Raw genomic sequence first — 17,121 nt, forward strand, 5'->3', positions numbered from 1 at the left:
GTTTGGTAGTTTAGTCCAGTGGTTTCTAACCTAGGAGTCACAATTCATAGACATCTGGAATGTGATAACGAACCACGACTACACAGGGATCACAAGCCAAAAAGGTTGGGAATTACTTGTTTCATCTTTAGAAATGTGTTGTATTTTATAAATTCATCATCATTTTTTTTATGTAAGATATTAAACTGAAAAGTAACAAATAACTTAAGCTGTCAAATCAATGTAGTGGAGTAAAAAGTACAATATTTTCCTCTAAAATGTAGAGATCTAGAATTATAAAGTAACATAAATTGGAAATATTCAAGTAAAGTATAAGTGCCTCAAAGTTGTACAGTACAGTAGTACAGTACTTGAGTAAACTATTTAGACAATTTTCACCAATGGCTGTATTAGAAATAAATAAATAAATGGATCAATAAAAAAGAAAACACAATAAAATAATATTCAATACTTCTGAGTGTTGGTGCAGTGACTGCTGTTCACCACTGGGGGGAGCTCTGACTCCGAGGCGCAACCTGAAGCGTGCCGGAACATCGGCCCCAATAGACGATCTTCGGCCATGATGTGTCACTCGGACTTTTCAGCTAGCAACTACTGCAATGCAAGAAACTCGAATGTGTAGCTGTTCGTAAACGCAACGAAACAACATGTTCGGGACATTGCAGGATACAAAGCGGGTATGTATATATTTTTTTATAAACTGATAGCAAGGTCGTTTTTTTATTGTTGACACTCGTGGTCGAACTGGCGGTCACTGAAACACCCGGTGACAGTCGGTGTTGTGCTGGTCGTTGTTGCTAAGCTAACGCTATCTGGACGGTAAACAGAAACGCATACATGCTAGCCGAAGGTATTTGCCAATTAACTGTGATTGTAAATGTGCGTGCGCTGTTTGTAAGAATACGATGGCCTTAAAGTCAGTCTTGGCTTGAGTTGTAGGTATTATTATAGATACTTCCAACAGACTTGTTAGTTAGTTAGTTAGTTAGTTAGTTAGTTAGTTAGCTAGCCAACGTTAAGCTAAGGCGGCATGTGGTGGAAACACACACGTGAAACTAGCTCCGGTCCATGCTGAGACGTTGACAGCAGCGAAAAGGAAAAAAAAACCGCAATTGAAGAAAAATGGCAAACTACTGGCAACGTTTGTTTATACATGTTTTGCTTTAGTTATACAGCCGAGCTAACTCACCTCATATAGTCAAATGTAAACAACAACAAATACTTAATAGCTATTGTTGAAAAGAGACATTAAAAATTAAATGAAATGCTCATACCAAGCCATTTCCCCCTCAAACAATAATTTATAATAATTAGTTGTTTTGTAACATCTGGTGAAAGGCTACCAAGTTATTTCCAGCTGTTCTGTGTGACTTATACTCAATGGTTTGGTTTACTGCTGTGATAGTTTATCACTCATCAAGAGACAGACTTGATTCCCTCATACTGATTGTGTTTCTCTTCTTGTGTAGTTTCAGTGGTGAAAGCTGGCAGTTCATTGCCTCCTTGGAAGCAACTGAGGATGAGAAAGAGTACTCGGTGTACTCTGCTGTCTCCTCCAAGGCGAGGTGTCTTCGTGTGAGCCAAGTATGCAGTGTCATGCATGAGACTCAGATTTCATCCACAAAGTAGTTAAGAAGAAGCTGCTTCTGAACGAGTCTGCATCAGCTAATAACATCAAGACTTCCTGACCCAGCCTCGGCTTTGTACCAAGCTCTTGAGTGTGACTGTTAGTTAGAGTGGGAACCACTTGCCTCAGGAAAAAAAACAAAACAAATGTGCCTGCCTGACTGAAGACCAAGAGCTGACGGTGTCCTGCTCACCTGCTGCACAGGTGGAAGGTCAAAGTGTTGTACTGCTGTCACTCTGCAGTGGCAGTTATGAGTGCTGTTGGTCAGGATTTATTAAGAACTTGTAGTCCATCTACAGCGACCAACAGAAAATTTACAACTCTACTCAGCTGGAGCTGACATTTCAAAAGTAATTCCAAGTGAGGAAGCACTCACTGAGGGGGGGGGGCCTCCATCTCAGGCTCATTGGGCATCCTCTCGACTCTTACTTCCTATCCTGCCTATCAAAGTCCACCCAAGACCCTTGCCCTCTAAACTCAGCCCTTCAGAAATAACCACATCTTTGTTAGGCAGTGCCATGCCCACCAACCAGTCCTCCCCCTGGGGTGGGGGGAAGCTACGGGCTTGCTCTAATGCTGACGGTCCTGCCACTACAACACCTGTCAGTACACACGCCAAGACAGCTGCGGCCACTAAGGTGCCTTTTAGTCAGACTTCCCTAGAGTTATCCAGGAGAAAGGACCAAGCCAAATCTCTCTCCTCTGCTGTTGCCTCCTCTGCCTCCCCGTGGAGGCAGACAACAGTCGCCCCCTCTGGGGCTTCTGTATGGGACAATGGGGACGGACGTAAAACCAACAACCAGAGCCAATTCACCGCTGTGCCAGATCGGTCTCCAACCCTGCCACAACAGCTTAATGTGATTCAAATCCCAAACCAGGTACTGGCAACAGGACTGAAGCAGGCTGGCAGCAGCCTCACAGAGACCAATGCCCCTTCCTCCATCCCCAAGAAAGAATGTCATGCTGGGTTTAATGGTCTGCTGATGGGTAACATGCAGAACTGGACGTCGCTCCAAACCTCTCAGCCTGAAAACGGTTTAGCAATGGGCAGACGTCTGGATGCCACAGGTGATGCACCGCTGGGATTGGAGCCTCTTTTGTCTGTTTGTCATCAAGAGCTGTTTGTCAGAGGACAGTCCACCCTGCAGCAAACTAACAAGTCGATGGTGAGTACTAGTATCAGACCATATATTGTTATCAGAGTGTTTCAACTCCTAAATATTGGTATAAGTATGAGCCTCAAAAATCCAATATTGGTTGGGTAATAGTTTCATATAAAATGTATTGAAATGTTTTTGTGAACTCAACTGAATATTAACATTTCTGTCAGTAAATCATAGTTAGTATTTTTAATTATTACACAAACCCCTGCTGATAAACTCTGATGCTGATACTTTCATTTTAGATAGATAGATATTTTATTTATCCCCTAGGGGAAATTCATGTTATCATTTTAATATCAGTACTTAAAACTGTGCTGTCTGTGTCGTATGGCAATACCAGGCAATTACTGCTTGTGTTGCAGTTTATATTACGCTTAGGATGATATTAGATAATCTTGAATATTGCAATATTTCCCACCATATTTGGGCTGGAATGTATGGAGATATTAAATTTTGTATATCGCCCAAGCCTAGTTTAGATTATGTAAGCTTGATGAGAGTCCACTTCCTGCTTCCTCCTCCACATCTGACCTTTCCTTGTTTTGTCCTCCCAGCTTGAGGCCGCAGACTGTCCCTCTTTGCCGTCAGTGCCTCCTCCATGCCTTACTCTCTGTGAACATCGGGGGGCAGCATTGGGAAAGGATGCCTCCGGCCTCGACAGCACAAAAGCAGAAATAAGAAGCACAGCGAGAGAAACGACTGCAAGGAGGTGCCATTCAGCTAAACCAGCAACAAAATGCAGTCAGACACAAAACAGTTGCACAATAATAAGTGATTTAAACAGTCTATTGCAAGTAAGAGGTGGTCCTCCTGCAGTTTTGGCAGCAACTACAAACAGCAAGCCACAAACAATGACATCACTAGACGTAAACAAGCAAGTCCCAGAAAGTCAAAATCCACCAGGAAGCACCCTGTCCACATGTAGAAGAACTGGTCCTCCAGAGGTCAGTCCCTTTCCAAATGGCCCCATGCCAACTGTGCTCAGTGCCAGTGTCAGTGCCAGTCAAGAGCAGCAGCCCACACCGTCGGATATCATCCCAGGTAATCAGAAATATTGGTTTACTTAATATGCTCTGTAGCTGTCGGAGGAAAACCTAGAGCGAGAGAAAAGTAGATTAGGTGGTCATTGAATCTGCAGAACCTCCAGACAATTCCTGAATAAGGTGGTACAGTATTCATGAGCTGATAATACAGCTCGTGTAGTGATACTGTTAGTTCAGTGTTTGATCAGAGGAGTGATAATGTTAATAAAGGAGCATCCAAGGCAACGTGTTATCTCTGAGAAATCATCTCGCTGTAGCTCTTGAGAGGATGGTACTTTGTTGATCATAAATATTTTAGCGTTAGCCGCTATAAACACAATACAGCAACAGTTTCACTTGGTCAGAAGCTTTTTGTTACAAGAGCAACAGATCTAAAAGATAAGGCCAACATGTGAGCTTGAGAGAAGGCTGCAAATTATGCTGTTAGGTGTGTAATTCCATCTGTGCCGCGCGTCCAGGCCTGCTCCTTTTGAGCCTCTATCAGCTGACATGAAAAATGTATTGTAATGTGTGGTCACACTGAGGAAAAGGTGTGTGGTTAAGGTACAAAAACACGGAAATATTGGTAGAAAATCAGAACATACAGTCATAAAGTGGAAATCATGGACTTAGTCATCACATATATGACACGTGTAGTTAGCTCGAAACCAGAAATGGTCAGAAACTGTGTTGGATGTATGACTGTTCTTCCTCTATCGTAGATGTGGCCCCCTGTCCTGCGGGAACCCTGGTGGGTTCTGTGACCACTCAGATCTCCGCTATCCACCTGACCAAGCAGGGGCAGCCTGCCTCCATGTCATCTTCATCCTCGTCCCCATCTTCTTCCTCACCCTTGCCGACAGAGGAGTGTGCGGTTGGCGAGACTCAGCTGTCCGGGTGAGGAACGGCTGATCGCTGCTCAGTCAGTAGTTGCAGTTCTGTTTTGCCGCCCCCCGTTCATGTTCTCATTCTGACCGTGTCGACGCGTGTTTATTGTTTCCCAGCCGGGAGTGTGTCATGCAGGTGGATGGAGGTGAGGAAGAGCTGCCCGATGAGCTGGAAAACGCCTGTAGTGACGACGGTAAGATGTTAAAACAAACGCAAACACTCGGAGTGCTTCATCACACAATCACAATCAACTCTGTCAATGGAATAAACAATCCGTTTTGTTTTGTTTTGTTTTTCTGTCGTCTTCAGATGATTCAGACTGTTCATCCAGCAATGGCGCTTCATCTACAGCATCCTTCGCTCTCCTCTCTGGGTGAGACTACTGTATCACCATCATCTATCTTTAGATTATTAGGGACCACAGGGCGGTCCCATAACAGAGCATATCCGACAGTTTTCTTCTGAACACTCGTCTGTTTTTGTGTCTCACAGAGCAGGTAGATTTCTATTCTACAGGTGTGTGAATCCACACGAACTCTGAGTCTCTGTTATTAAACGCTCAGTCCTTTTTAAACACCACGTGCAGCTGTAAATCATATCAATATTCTACTTTCAATAAGTATCTTTCAAGCCCTCCTGTCGTTTCACTATGTCCATATGAATCCCTGGTGGCCTGATTAAATAGATTTTAAAAAACAGTGTTAATTTTCTTCCTGTACTTCATTAAACTGACCAATAGATTTAAAGCCCATTTATGAGCCTGAAAAGACAATTTTAGTTTGTTTTTTTTCCTCAGCTTCAGCAACTTGCCTTTCTTTGACTGCCTCACGTCGAAGCGCGGTCTCTAATTGGTCTCCGAAAGTGGCGTAAAATATACATCCGTCAAATCCTGTGGACTCTCCCTGCCTCTCTTTCATTCTCTCTCACCGCATTGTTAAAAGGGGCTGAAAGCAGCAGAGCGTGGTGGAAAGGTCTGCTGCATTGTGTGCCACATTGTTCTCCACTGTGATGGCCTCAACAGTAGAACTCCCTACCAAAGACTCGGAGCTGATTCTCCGCTAAAAACAGCCTGGATAGGGACCGCTATTGTCGCTTTTTATGGTTTTTTGTTTTTACCCCCTAACCTGCTGATTTGTTTATGTGTTCATTTACATACATACCTCCGCCTCCCCCACCCTTTCCTGAAACCTGTAGCTCCCCGTACGTATAGTGTCGTGGTGCTATAGTGGCCTGGTCCAGCTGTAAGTCTATATCTGTCGGCGGTGGAAGGATTTTATTTGAGAGAAAAGATCTGGAAGAGGACACCATCATCCCGTTCGTTCGTCCTTTTAGCCGTCTCTCCTTCCTTCCTATATGACTGTCATGTGAGTGTTTTTATTTATATTTTTTGGATTTGTGTAACTTTGTGTTCCTCAGATGTTACTGTGTCGATTAGCTGCATAAAAGTACATGTGACTCATACGACCGGCTCTCCTCTTCCTACAAGCAAAGGTGTAATCTCGTTGTGAACTTCTTGGCTTTCCAGATCGGTTCCTTACATGTCGGTGTTAAGGTCGTCGTTTGTCTCGGCTCCTGTGCTCCCTGTGCGATGTGTCTAACCCCCGAACTCACACAGGCATCGCGTTACTAGGACATAGTGCAAACGACTTGTGTTACAAACCCGGATGTCGGCTTCTGTTATTTAGAAGTCAGGGAGCGTAACTCAAGATGCATTACTTTTTAATCTTGTTGTGAGACTTCAGTTCGCTTGTTTAATAGTAACAAGCTGAGAGGAGAGGAACAGGGAAGTCCTCACCTCTGAACTTACAACGATGTTTGCAACACAAAGAGAGAAAATATGTGTCACTGAAATGTCTGTAGATTTTGTTCTTCATTGTGTCGGCAGTTCCATTAACTCCACGATGCTCCTTCTCTTTCAGTTGATGATGTTGTTGTTTTCATCTTCAGTAAAAATGGAGGACGATAGTTAAAAAGAGTCAGAAGAAGTCGACACACAGGCATTTTATTCAGTGATAAAAACATAATTTGTCATTGAGGATCGTAGATTTGGGATTCAAAGAAATTCTAGATCACAGTTCCTGATCTGATTATCTATCACGTACAATCCTTTCCCTCTTTGAAATGAACTGCGGTGATGTCGGCACAGATGTGTGATTCTACATGTATGTGACTGTCTGCCGATCATTAATCTGTGGCTTTCCCTCAGTGTTGAGGAACCGATGTTATTGGGGGCCGAGGATGATCGAGAAGAGCATCCAGCGCTGGTTCCCAGTTTGTTCCCCCTCATCCCTCCAACACTCTACTTCAGCACCGCCAGTGAGAAAGGTCAGGACACGCTTCTGTTGTATAAAACACAGTACTTGTAAACCAACACTCAAAAAAGGTACAGCATCAGTTTTCAGATCATTATCAAAGAGTCAGAGTCCTCAAACACCTGTCAGGTGTCTAAGAAATAACATTTTACATTAGATATTAGAGGATAATGAGCTTGAGGAGACAGTCAGAGAGAACCTTGACCCCTGAACTTACCACTTCCAGGAGCTCGACAGGTCTTTATGAAATTGAAAAACAGTGCATCGAACTGTTTCAGTGTTTGCATTAAACCAACAGTCTGTGATTATTGTTGGTAGAAAATTTTGTCCATAAAATGCGTCCAACGTTTTGTGTCGTGCGCTCTGCAGTGGAGCTGCTGCCTGCGGAACAAAGACGACTGTTAAAATGGAAGATAAGCACCGTCACTCCCAACGTGGTCAAACACACCATCGCCAGGTCCCACTTCAAAGCCACCAAGAGTAAGTCACTGTGACTGTGTGTGTGTGTGTGTGTGTGTGTGTGTGTGTGAGTGACAGCTGCTCCTCAGATAAATTTTCACTTGCAACACACCTTTCAGAAATCGCAGACAGACTGTGATCTGAGTGTTTATGTTGTGATTCATGATGAATCGGTTCTTTAAAACTCTGTCTGTATTCAGTCTCTTGCACAATGTCTGATTTCATGCACGTTGTCACTAATATTGCATATTTTATTGTCAAAATGTATGCAAGTGCTTTTGAACAAACCATATCTTTCAGAAATATAAATCAACACGTGACAGAAAAAAAAACTGATGGAAATCTGTTTGTCTCTGTTGTTCATGTAGAAAGCCACGACTGGCTCGGCTGCTGGGGACACCACATGAAGTCTCTAGGCTTCAAGGCGCTTGAGGAGCACCAGAAGGTGAGAGACCGTGGATACACTAATCACCCCAGCTTGAAGCTTTAACTTTAAGAAAGATAGATCTTCTGAATAACGGTTAACTTGTTTGTTTTTGTCAACTGTGTCCTAGTTGAACCACTTCCCAGGGACGTTCCAGATTGGCAGGAAGGACCGTCTGTGGAGGAACCTGTCCAAGATGCAGGCTCGCTTTGGGAAACAGGAGTTTAACTTTTTCCCCCGAACCTTCATCCTTCCTCAGGACATCAAGCTGCTCCGCAAGGCCTGGGAGGACGGTGGCTCCAGGCAAAAATGGATCATCAAACCTGTACGTTCTGAGAATCATTTTGTCAGTTTAGTCGTGACTTACTGAACTAAATCTGTGAAGACGAATCAGTCTCAAAACACAGGAGAAGTCAGTAATGTCAGTAAGTGTTGAATTACGGCCTTATGTTTTCTGTGAGGAAACCAATTATTAACTTCAGATGCTGGATGTTATTCCTTCTATCTAATGATGATTATTATAATTGTCTTTTTAGCTGCTGTAAAAGGTGAATAAGTTAGTTGTTTGGTAATTATTGATCCAAAGGAGTCATGTTTTTATATTCTTCAGTTCAGTATTACTTTGTTTACACTGTCTCTTTCTCCTGTCGTCTGCGACAGCCTGCATCAGCCAGAGGAATCGGTATCCAGGTCATCCACAAATGGAGCCAGATGCCCCGTAAGAGGCCGCTGCTGGTCCAGAAGTAAGTAGTTCAGATGATTCTAGTACCTGACACCACATTACTCATCGGCCTTTGGGATCAAACATAATGATTCCGGTTGTGTTTTTCGCAGGTACCTTCACAAGCCCTACCTCATCAGCGGCAACAAGTTTGACCTGAGGATCTACGTCTACGTGACGTCCTACGACCCGCTCAGAATCTACATCTTCACTGACGGACTGGTTCGATTCGCCAGCTGCAAGTCAGTTTTAACATCAGTGACCAGCAAATAGTCCAAACAGATTCGGACGGAATATAAAAAACGATCTCTATTTTTTCCCTCTTTCAGATATTCGTCTTCCATGAAGACTCTGAGTAACAAGTTCATGCATCTGACCAACTACAGCGTCAACAAGAAAAACTCTGAATACCAGACGAACAGCGACGACAAGGCCTGCCAGGGACACAAATGGTAACAGAAAGAGAAAAGGATGTGTTGATGTTTGAATGGAAGACGCATGAAGGGAGGGAAGGCGGTTATTGGACGAAGTGAAGGGGGGGGGGGGATTTAGGTCACAGCCCGACTGAATGCAGCCAGGCCAACACTTGGTATCAGGAAAGAAACCTTGAGGAAAAAGAAGGAAGGAGTTAATTAATAATTATGTGATTCTGTTTATTTGGCCTCTTTCAAAGAGTTTAAATAATCCGACAACTATAGTTCTGTTCATATCTATAAAAGTTAGACTCAATCTGCAACACATCTTTGTGACTAATGTACTGTATTTATTCTGTCTCTGCACGAGGCTTCACCGACTCCAACAACATGTGTCTCTGTGTTTTCAGGGCTTTGAAGGCTTTGTGGCAATATCTGGGTTCTAAGGGAGTCAACACCACTCTGATATGGGAGAAGATTAAAGACATTGTGATCAAAACCATCATTGCGTAAGTTTCAGTCAGTCATTCATTGATTGGACGCAGGAGGTGCTCACACAGGGAGGAGCTCAACTGCAATATTAAAACATTTACTTTGGTTAATAACAAATATCTTGTCATTGATCCTTTACCTGAATGTAAAATAGAATTGGCTTGAATGACACTAAAATATAAAAGTCCAAGAACTTTTTAAAGTCTCTCGCTGTCATCCAGATTTTCCAGATCCAGTCTCTCTGAAATGAAACTGTAGAATCTTCTTTTGCAGAAGAAAACGAAACTTGAAATCAGTTCAGTTTTTGTATTGTGAATACAGTGAAGTGGAGACATGTCATGAATTAATGACATTATAATGATTATGACATAAGCAGTGTGTCTCCTTGTGTGTTGGTCATCAGGTCAGAACCGTACGTCAACAGTCTGCTGAAGATGCACGTCCGGACGCCGTACAGCTGCCACGAGCTGTTCGGCTTCGACATCATGCTGGACGAGAACCTCAAACCCTGGATCCTGGAAGTTAACATATCACCCAGGTAACACACATGCGCGTGCACACACACACACACATGCGCACACACACACATTCAGGTTTTCAAACTGAATCCTGTAACCGTTTGTGTTTCTGGTTCCAGCCTCCATTCCAACACAGCGCTGGATGTTTCCATCAAAGGTCAGATGATCAGAGATCTCTTGAACCTGGCTGGCTTTCGTGTTCCTCAAAGAGATGATGTGGTCGCTCCCTGCAGCAGCACCTCCAGCTCCACCAGCAGGTAGGGAGGAGGTACTACACCTCACAGGCAGAGGCAGGGATTGTAGATACTAGGTCCTGCCACTGAAATGAAACCAGATGGTGATAATGTAGGAACAACTTTATTAAAGCAGTGCGATTCAAAGTGCTGCCTCTGAAACGACCTTATCGTTGACTGTGTGTATGTGTGTGTTTGTTTGTAGTCTGTATGGCGGGAACAGGGAGAGGAACAAACAAGATCTGTCCGCTGATGAGAAAGTTAAACGGGCATTTTACCTAACACAGCGCTACGCCGACCAGGTAAACAAATACAAACAAATTGGAAAGAAAGTGAATTTATGTTGAATCGCAGGTAAAAAATGTTTAAAGCTAAGTGCTCTTAGTTTAGTCGAAAAAGTTTGAAAGTTTATTCAGTTAAATGGAAACAAAAGCGGCTCGATGTCAAAGGTTTTTGGTGCTGCTGCTGGTGATGTTTAGTATTGGTGTGACTTATTATTATTAAAAACAAAAATAACGTTACAACTTTGTTTCCTCTCGTCTCTGTCAGGACTTCCTCCCGACAGTGTTGGATATCTTGACTCCAGAGGACGTTCGCGTGCTGGCAGAGACCGAAGACGAGCTGAACCGCCGGGGAGAGTTTGAGCGAATTTTCCCGTCGCCGTCGTCATCTCGCTACCTTCGCTTTTTCGAGTGTCCAAGATACCTCAGCATCCTGCTGGATCAGTGGGAGCAGAAGTACTGGAACAACAGGACAAAGGGTATGTGTCCGTCACAAACGCACTGAGAGCCGTGCATCCAAACGGAGAATGAGGCCAATCTCCGTGTCTAATCCGTCACACTCTATTTGAAGGAAAGAATAACACAAAGAGGGAAACACTCGATCTGTTTCACTACTTAACCCAGATTTTATGGATTGTGTGTGAAATGCTCTGTCCTCTGTGCAGGTATCAGTCTGCTGAGGACTCTCTGTCAGAAAGGAGTCCATCTGGGAACCAGTGACCCTGCTCATATAGTAAGGAACTGTGAAAAGATTAAATTAATTTGTCCGAATAAATTATAAATGTGATATTTCTGTAATCATAAAACCAATGGGTTGATACGAAACATTCTTTTTGTCTTTTTGTGGTTGTGTCTAGTGGTCCAAGTGCAGCTACATCTCCAGGTTCGAACCCCACAGACAAGACATTGTCAGCCCATCAAGATCCAGGTACACACACACACACACACACACACACACACACACACACACACACACGACATGAAAATAAAAGTCAGGTGTCAGGAATGAACAGATACTTTTTAATCCCTAACAGATACAGAAAACAAATGATTATAAAGATATTGGCCGATACAAGTACAGAACTAAAATATTATATTACTACCTAATATTTAGTTAAATGGATAATGTGTAAAAATTCTTCTTGGGATCATCCATGAATGTGAAAAAATATTTTCATAAATAGAAACTAGTGTTAGGATTAAGATCTCAGAGCAGATTAGAACAGGTTGGCACACTACACAGAAGATCAAGTTAATTAATGTCCCTGTTCCCCTCTCCTGCCTGTTTCTCCAGGGTGGTGGTCAGCCATCGTCACCGGTCCCATCGTGATGACAATGACGACGGGTCGGACAGGGAAGTTGCTTCGGTCTCCAGTCTGCCTGTTTCGCCAAGTCCTGGATCTAGTGTCACCAGCAGTGCCTGTGCAAGTCCTCAGCCCAGCCTCACCCAGAGCCTGCTGCCCCAACAGTTTGCCTCGCTCTGATGACCCGGTTTGCTAACATGACGCTCAGCACCCAGAACAGACACAAAAGCTCACAGTCTTATTTAGCCCTGTCCTCTTCCCAAGCACCCATCTAATGTGTGTCTACTGGCTCTGAAACACTCACTCTGGATTAGAAAAGTACGTAGACCTGTAAGCTTGAAGCCCAGTCTTAACAAACACTGTAGGAGGGCAGTGATTCTGGTCTGTAACAGATTTGTAAGTTGCTACCAAAATGTGCTCTTTTAGTGCTAAAATCAAAAAAGCAGTCAGTTCATGGCGGCTTCTGCTTTCTGGTTTTAACATAAGTGAAAATATAACATTTAAAGCACCAGAACAATGTTTTTTTTTTTTTATGTTTTATCCCATTTAGTGCAAATTACATTTATGCCAATCATTGTCCAGCCTTTTAGATGGTTGAATTTTTTTTTTTTCTGAGCAGCCGGTGGTTTCAGTTCGTTTCTTTGCAGTGTGAAAATCATCCTGCAGAGACTCGAACCATGCTGGAGACACATATAGTAATCCGTAAAACAGTGAGCTTTACGTCTGCTTAAATTTGCGTTATTATATGTCGATGCAGTGCAAACTTCAGCTTCAGCATAACCGTGCAATGAATGACAAAAATAGAGGCAGACATTATAGTTGTGACAGTCTGATTTATTTCAGCACGATATCAGAGTATTAACTTTAAATCATTAACATTATTAGCACGTGAACATGCTTGTTAAAGCCGTGTTCAAACCTATATTAAAACAGCATGAAAGCACTTTGCACCCTAGGCTCCAGCACCTGGCTCTTCTTTGCCTCAACACGTCACCTGGCAAAGAGATGCGTTGGCCAATCAGGTAGAAGCTAGCTGCATGGCTGATAGATATGTTATAACAAGAAATCCGTTATTCTGCTGTTTACCTAGCGAGTGTTGTGACAGAGGTTGAAATGACTGAGTTGTGATACCTTCTCAGAGTTAGCTCATAGTATTATAATCTGCTGTGCAGTGGCTTCGGATAAGTCTTAAAATTCATGGATGTATTAGTGAAACTAGATGGTACTTATCTGCACCAGTAGCTACATGCTACATGCTGCTACGTTCACACAGACTCTTGTGCCATTTTCAGTCTGAATACCTGCTAAGAACAAAATCCTCAGATCTCATCTGCCCGCACATGTCGGTCCTCACTGGCCTTCGGTACTAAACCTAAACTGTGAATAAGACATGCTGGGTTTCCTCACAACTTCTACCACCAAGCAACGTTGGCATAGTCTGTATATTTGTGTGTTGGATACACACACACGAGCACAAACAAAACTGCAAAGCCAACGTTACCTTACAGTACAAAACAGTGGTCCAAAGCTGATAAATAAGGACACAATACTGTGATTTCTCTGATCTCTTTAAATCTTAAACTGTGGTTGGTTTGGTTTTAAGAGGACTGTGGAGCAACTGATCGCACAAGTGTCACATTCTTAGCCTTATGGACTTGTGTGTGTGTGTGTGTGTGTGTGTGCGTGTGTGTGTGTGTGTGTGCGTGTGTGTGCGTGTGTGCGTGTGTGCGTGAGTGTTTGTGTGAAAATAGAGAAGACAAGGCTCAGTAGAAACATAAAGGGAGGGTTGGAGAGTTGAAGAAGAGTAGCGCTGCAGGAGGAGACAATTCTGAGCTCACCAGATGTTCTGTGGTGTTGAGGTCTCTGCATTGTATTTCAAACATCCTTCAAACTTCGTGTCACGACTTAGTTTTATTTTCACTGGTTGATGGTGGTGGTGATTCATAATGTTGATTCCCAGTATGTTAGAAATATGTAAGATGACACTGACATACATGTTAGTAGAAGTAAAAGTAAGTATTACCAACAACATTGATAATTTCTGAAAGGAAAAAATAAAGGGGGGGGGCTTTAATTTTCTTTTCTGATGATTTCACAAAAATGATAGTTTATAGAATTTCTTGAAAGCTGCCAAAATTCAAGTCCAGCAGCAGAATTGATCCTGGATTGGTGTTTAGTATTTGCTGTTTGAGAGAAAGGGGCTATTTGTATGTTAGCCAGCATTAGCATTACCAGCTGTTTACTTACCAGTCGAGAGGAAATGTTGCAGCTTCGAGTCACTGTGGCGCCCAGGCTGACCTTAAGAAGTAGCGCTCCTTGGAGGACGTATTATCGTGTAAACACAAGGATGGCCGAAGCTCTTGCCAAGACTGGTAAGTAAACAGCTGTTAATGCTAATGTTGGCTATGTGGCAATAGCAAAAACAAAAATTGCTCCCTTAAGAGTTCTTATTGTATCCTCAGGAAAAAAATATAAAATATATACATCTACTGTGAAGACACTTTCACAAATTTTACTTCAAACCACTTGAAGTTGAAAATATTTGGGTACATGTCCCACTCTCCCTTGTGTGAATATTTGAAATTCTCCAAAGTCATAATAATGCCCGTTACCATGGAAATTATTTGAAGTGTCATTTTATTCAGTCATTCCTGCTGTAAGAAGTTACAAGACGTGTGGAAGCTAACCTGTTTACAGACGAGTTTTATTATGCAATTTACTAACAGACTGCTGTGCAGTGTCAGTATGTAGCGCACATTTATAACTTCAAGGAACCTTTTACTAACACTTCATTATTGTACATGGAATAGAAGGGGAAATAAGAATATAAGTGTATTAAAATGCTGATTTAAAAATAGTCATTGCATTTAAGTAAAATTGGCCATTATGGGTAGTTTTGTATGTCTTTGTTTTTGTTTTATTCATGCTTTCGGATAATAAATATATCACGTTTATCAAAACTTGTCTTATTCTGTAGTTATCCAAAAGAAATGTAAAACTAGCTCAAATGTACGAAACCCCCCAATGTAGTTGTTCATAACATCTTATACTTTGGACCTTGCATCGTAAACCATCTGCGCCGCAAAGTTTCTGCTCCCCTTTAGAACAGCGCTGTTATTTTGTCAAACTGATGTTGATTCACAAGTACAATCTTTTATTGAGCACCGCCTTTCAGTCTTGGATGAAGTCGCTACTACAAAGCCTTGATTGGCTCCCGGCCTTGGATGAACGACAGTATCCGCTCCTTCAAACAAACCTGTCGTGGTATAGAACATTTGTGGAAATCCATCTATGAGTTCAGTATCAGCATTTGAAGGAATCTTTAACTGAATTTAATAACATGGTTTAGGATGTCAGAGCTATTTACTTTTTGACACCTTCAATAACATCGTTTCAGGCTGGTTCCCGTCGGCTGGAGAATTTTCTGGAATAGCATTATTAGATCTCAGCACCGCCTTTGATACTGTGGACCACCCTATGTTGGTTGAGAGGCTCAGGCAGTGGGTGGGTATCTCTGGAGCTCTGGCTTTGGATTGGTTCTCCTCGTACCTTTTCATAATTATGCCTCATCAACTGAATCTCTGCCCTGTGGCGTTCCCCAAGGTTCTGTCCTGGGCCCCATGCTGTTTGCTTTGTAATTGCTTGCTCTTGGGCAGATAAGTAATTTTAAAGGTATCTCCTATCAATGCTGTGCAGATGATATTCAATTATAAATTTTGTTCAAGCCTCTAAATGTTGGCTTGGATGGCTGATAATTGTCTACAGCTGGCTTTGAGTGTGACCGGCACTGAGACTGTTTGGTTCACTCCTGTTTCTACCAGCTGAGAAATGTGTTAAACACAGGCCCGTTGTGTCCGTAACTGAGATGGAGATGATTATATGTGCGTTCATTTTCTCCAGGAGTTTAGGACTGTTCTTCCAACTTCAAGCAAGACATCCCAGAACTGCTTACAACTGGCCCAAAATGCTGCGGCCAAGCGTCTGACCAAGTCCTCTAAAAGCTGTCGTTTAACTCCAATCCTGATTTCTTTACACTGGCTTCCAGTCAAATTCAGAATCCAGTTCAAGCTTCCCGTTTCGGGTCTTGCATGGGCAGGCGCCTGCCCACATTACCAGTAGAAGGTCGTCTGATCAGCGTGTATGGGTTTGTTCCTTGCTTCAGGCTAAACTTTGAATCTCTCTCCTTTTGGACGATCTGTGGACAAGACCAATTTGTTTTGTTTTTTTTGTTTTTTGTTTCGTTCTTTTTTGTTCTCATTTGATTTTTATTCACTCTGTTGTGACGCAACAAAAAGGTGCTATACAGTATACATAAAATGTACTTGGTTAATGACCTACCATGTAAACTTTCAGCTCTATCGGGGAAAGATCATTCATACTGGAGTGTTAATGTTTTCATTTGACAGTACTGACAAGCTGCTCTGACACATTTAGCAGATTCCACTTAACACTACACCATCCTGTTTGTTGGCTGCTTTACAGAATCTATATATATACTGTATTTATATATATCTATATATATAGATATATATGTATATTACAAAGTGAAATAATAACTGCATTTGAAAATGTTTTTAACATAATTATAATGTTATAAATAAGGAGGAGATAATCATATTTTTACTAACTTGACAATTGTAAAATTTCTATGTGAAAGGGCTGTATAAGTTGCTCAGGATGACTCTTTAAAAAATAAAAGTTATTTGAGGTGCACATCTCATGATGGATCGTTATTTTCAGTTTAATAGTGTTTTGTAAACAGGGTGTTCCTTTCTTGCAGGTATTTGCCATAGCTGGAGCATTTCTTTTTATCACTAACACATTTTCCACTCTTCGAGCAAGCAAGTGTTGCCGTAAAATAAGTTAATCAGGACACTGCCAGGTTGTGAAAAGGGATTTATTCCCTTCAGCTTCTCTTCTGTCATCTTCTCCTCTTGCACCTTGGAAATGGGTGAAGTTGTGCCAGAAATTCCTACTCTGCTTTTAAGTGAAGTGTTTTGAAAAGAAAAATACAAGCTGTTCTGGACTTGAAGTGGAAAAAAAAACATATTGGTTTGTCATCTGATACCTGGGGCCTTGCACTTGCTTTTATTTGTATTTACATTTAGCTAAAATGTTGTTTTAATTACTTACTTTAACTCTATGAAGACTTCTTTGCTTGTCTGCTATAAAGAGATGCCAGATCCACAACAATCCGAGACTAATGGCAATCATCTAGTATTGTACTGTCAATATTTTTTATTGTTTTATTGCCTCACAGTGAC

General features: G+C 42.1%; 1 protein-coding gene across 1 annotated transcript; it reads left to right on the plus strand.

Annotated features, from left to right (window-relative positions):
* The first annotated feature begins 554 nt into the window (after positions 1-554).
* Positions 555-16,575, plus strand: ttll4 (tubulin tyrosine ligase-like family, member 4). The gene is made up of 21 exons (XM_023430824.2): positions 555-677; positions 1,470-2,793; positions 3,345-3,831; positions 4,535-4,709; positions 4,817-4,893; positions 5,010-5,073; positions 6,907-7,025; positions 7,382-7,492; positions 7,840-7,916; positions 8,026-8,220; positions 8,556-8,638; positions 8,730-8,858; positions 8,946-9,068; positions 9,440-9,538; positions 9,925-10,059; positions 10,159-10,296; positions 10,478-10,574; positions 10,822-11,032; positions 11,219-11,286; positions 11,411-11,481; positions 11,848-16,575. Exons 2-21 carry the CDS (start codon positions 2,146-2,148, stop codon positions 12,035-12,037), a joined length of 3,297 nt encoding a protein of 1,098 aa, XP_023286592.1. The 5' UTR covers positions 555-677; positions 1,470-2,145; the 3' UTR covers positions 12,038-16,575.
* Positions 16,576-17,121: the final 546 nt, after the last annotated feature.

The sequence above is a fragment of the Seriola lalandi genome, unplaced genomic scaffold (assembly GCF_002814215.2).
Source record: "Seriola lalandi dorsalis isolate HSWRI2012SDOR001 ecotype SW California unplaced genomic scaffold, Sedor1 jcf7180002054912, whole genome shotgun sequence".
In the NCBI taxonomy this organism is placed as follows: domain Eukaryota; kingdom Metazoa; phylum Chordata; class Actinopteri; order Carangiformes; family Carangidae; genus Seriola; species Seriola lalandi.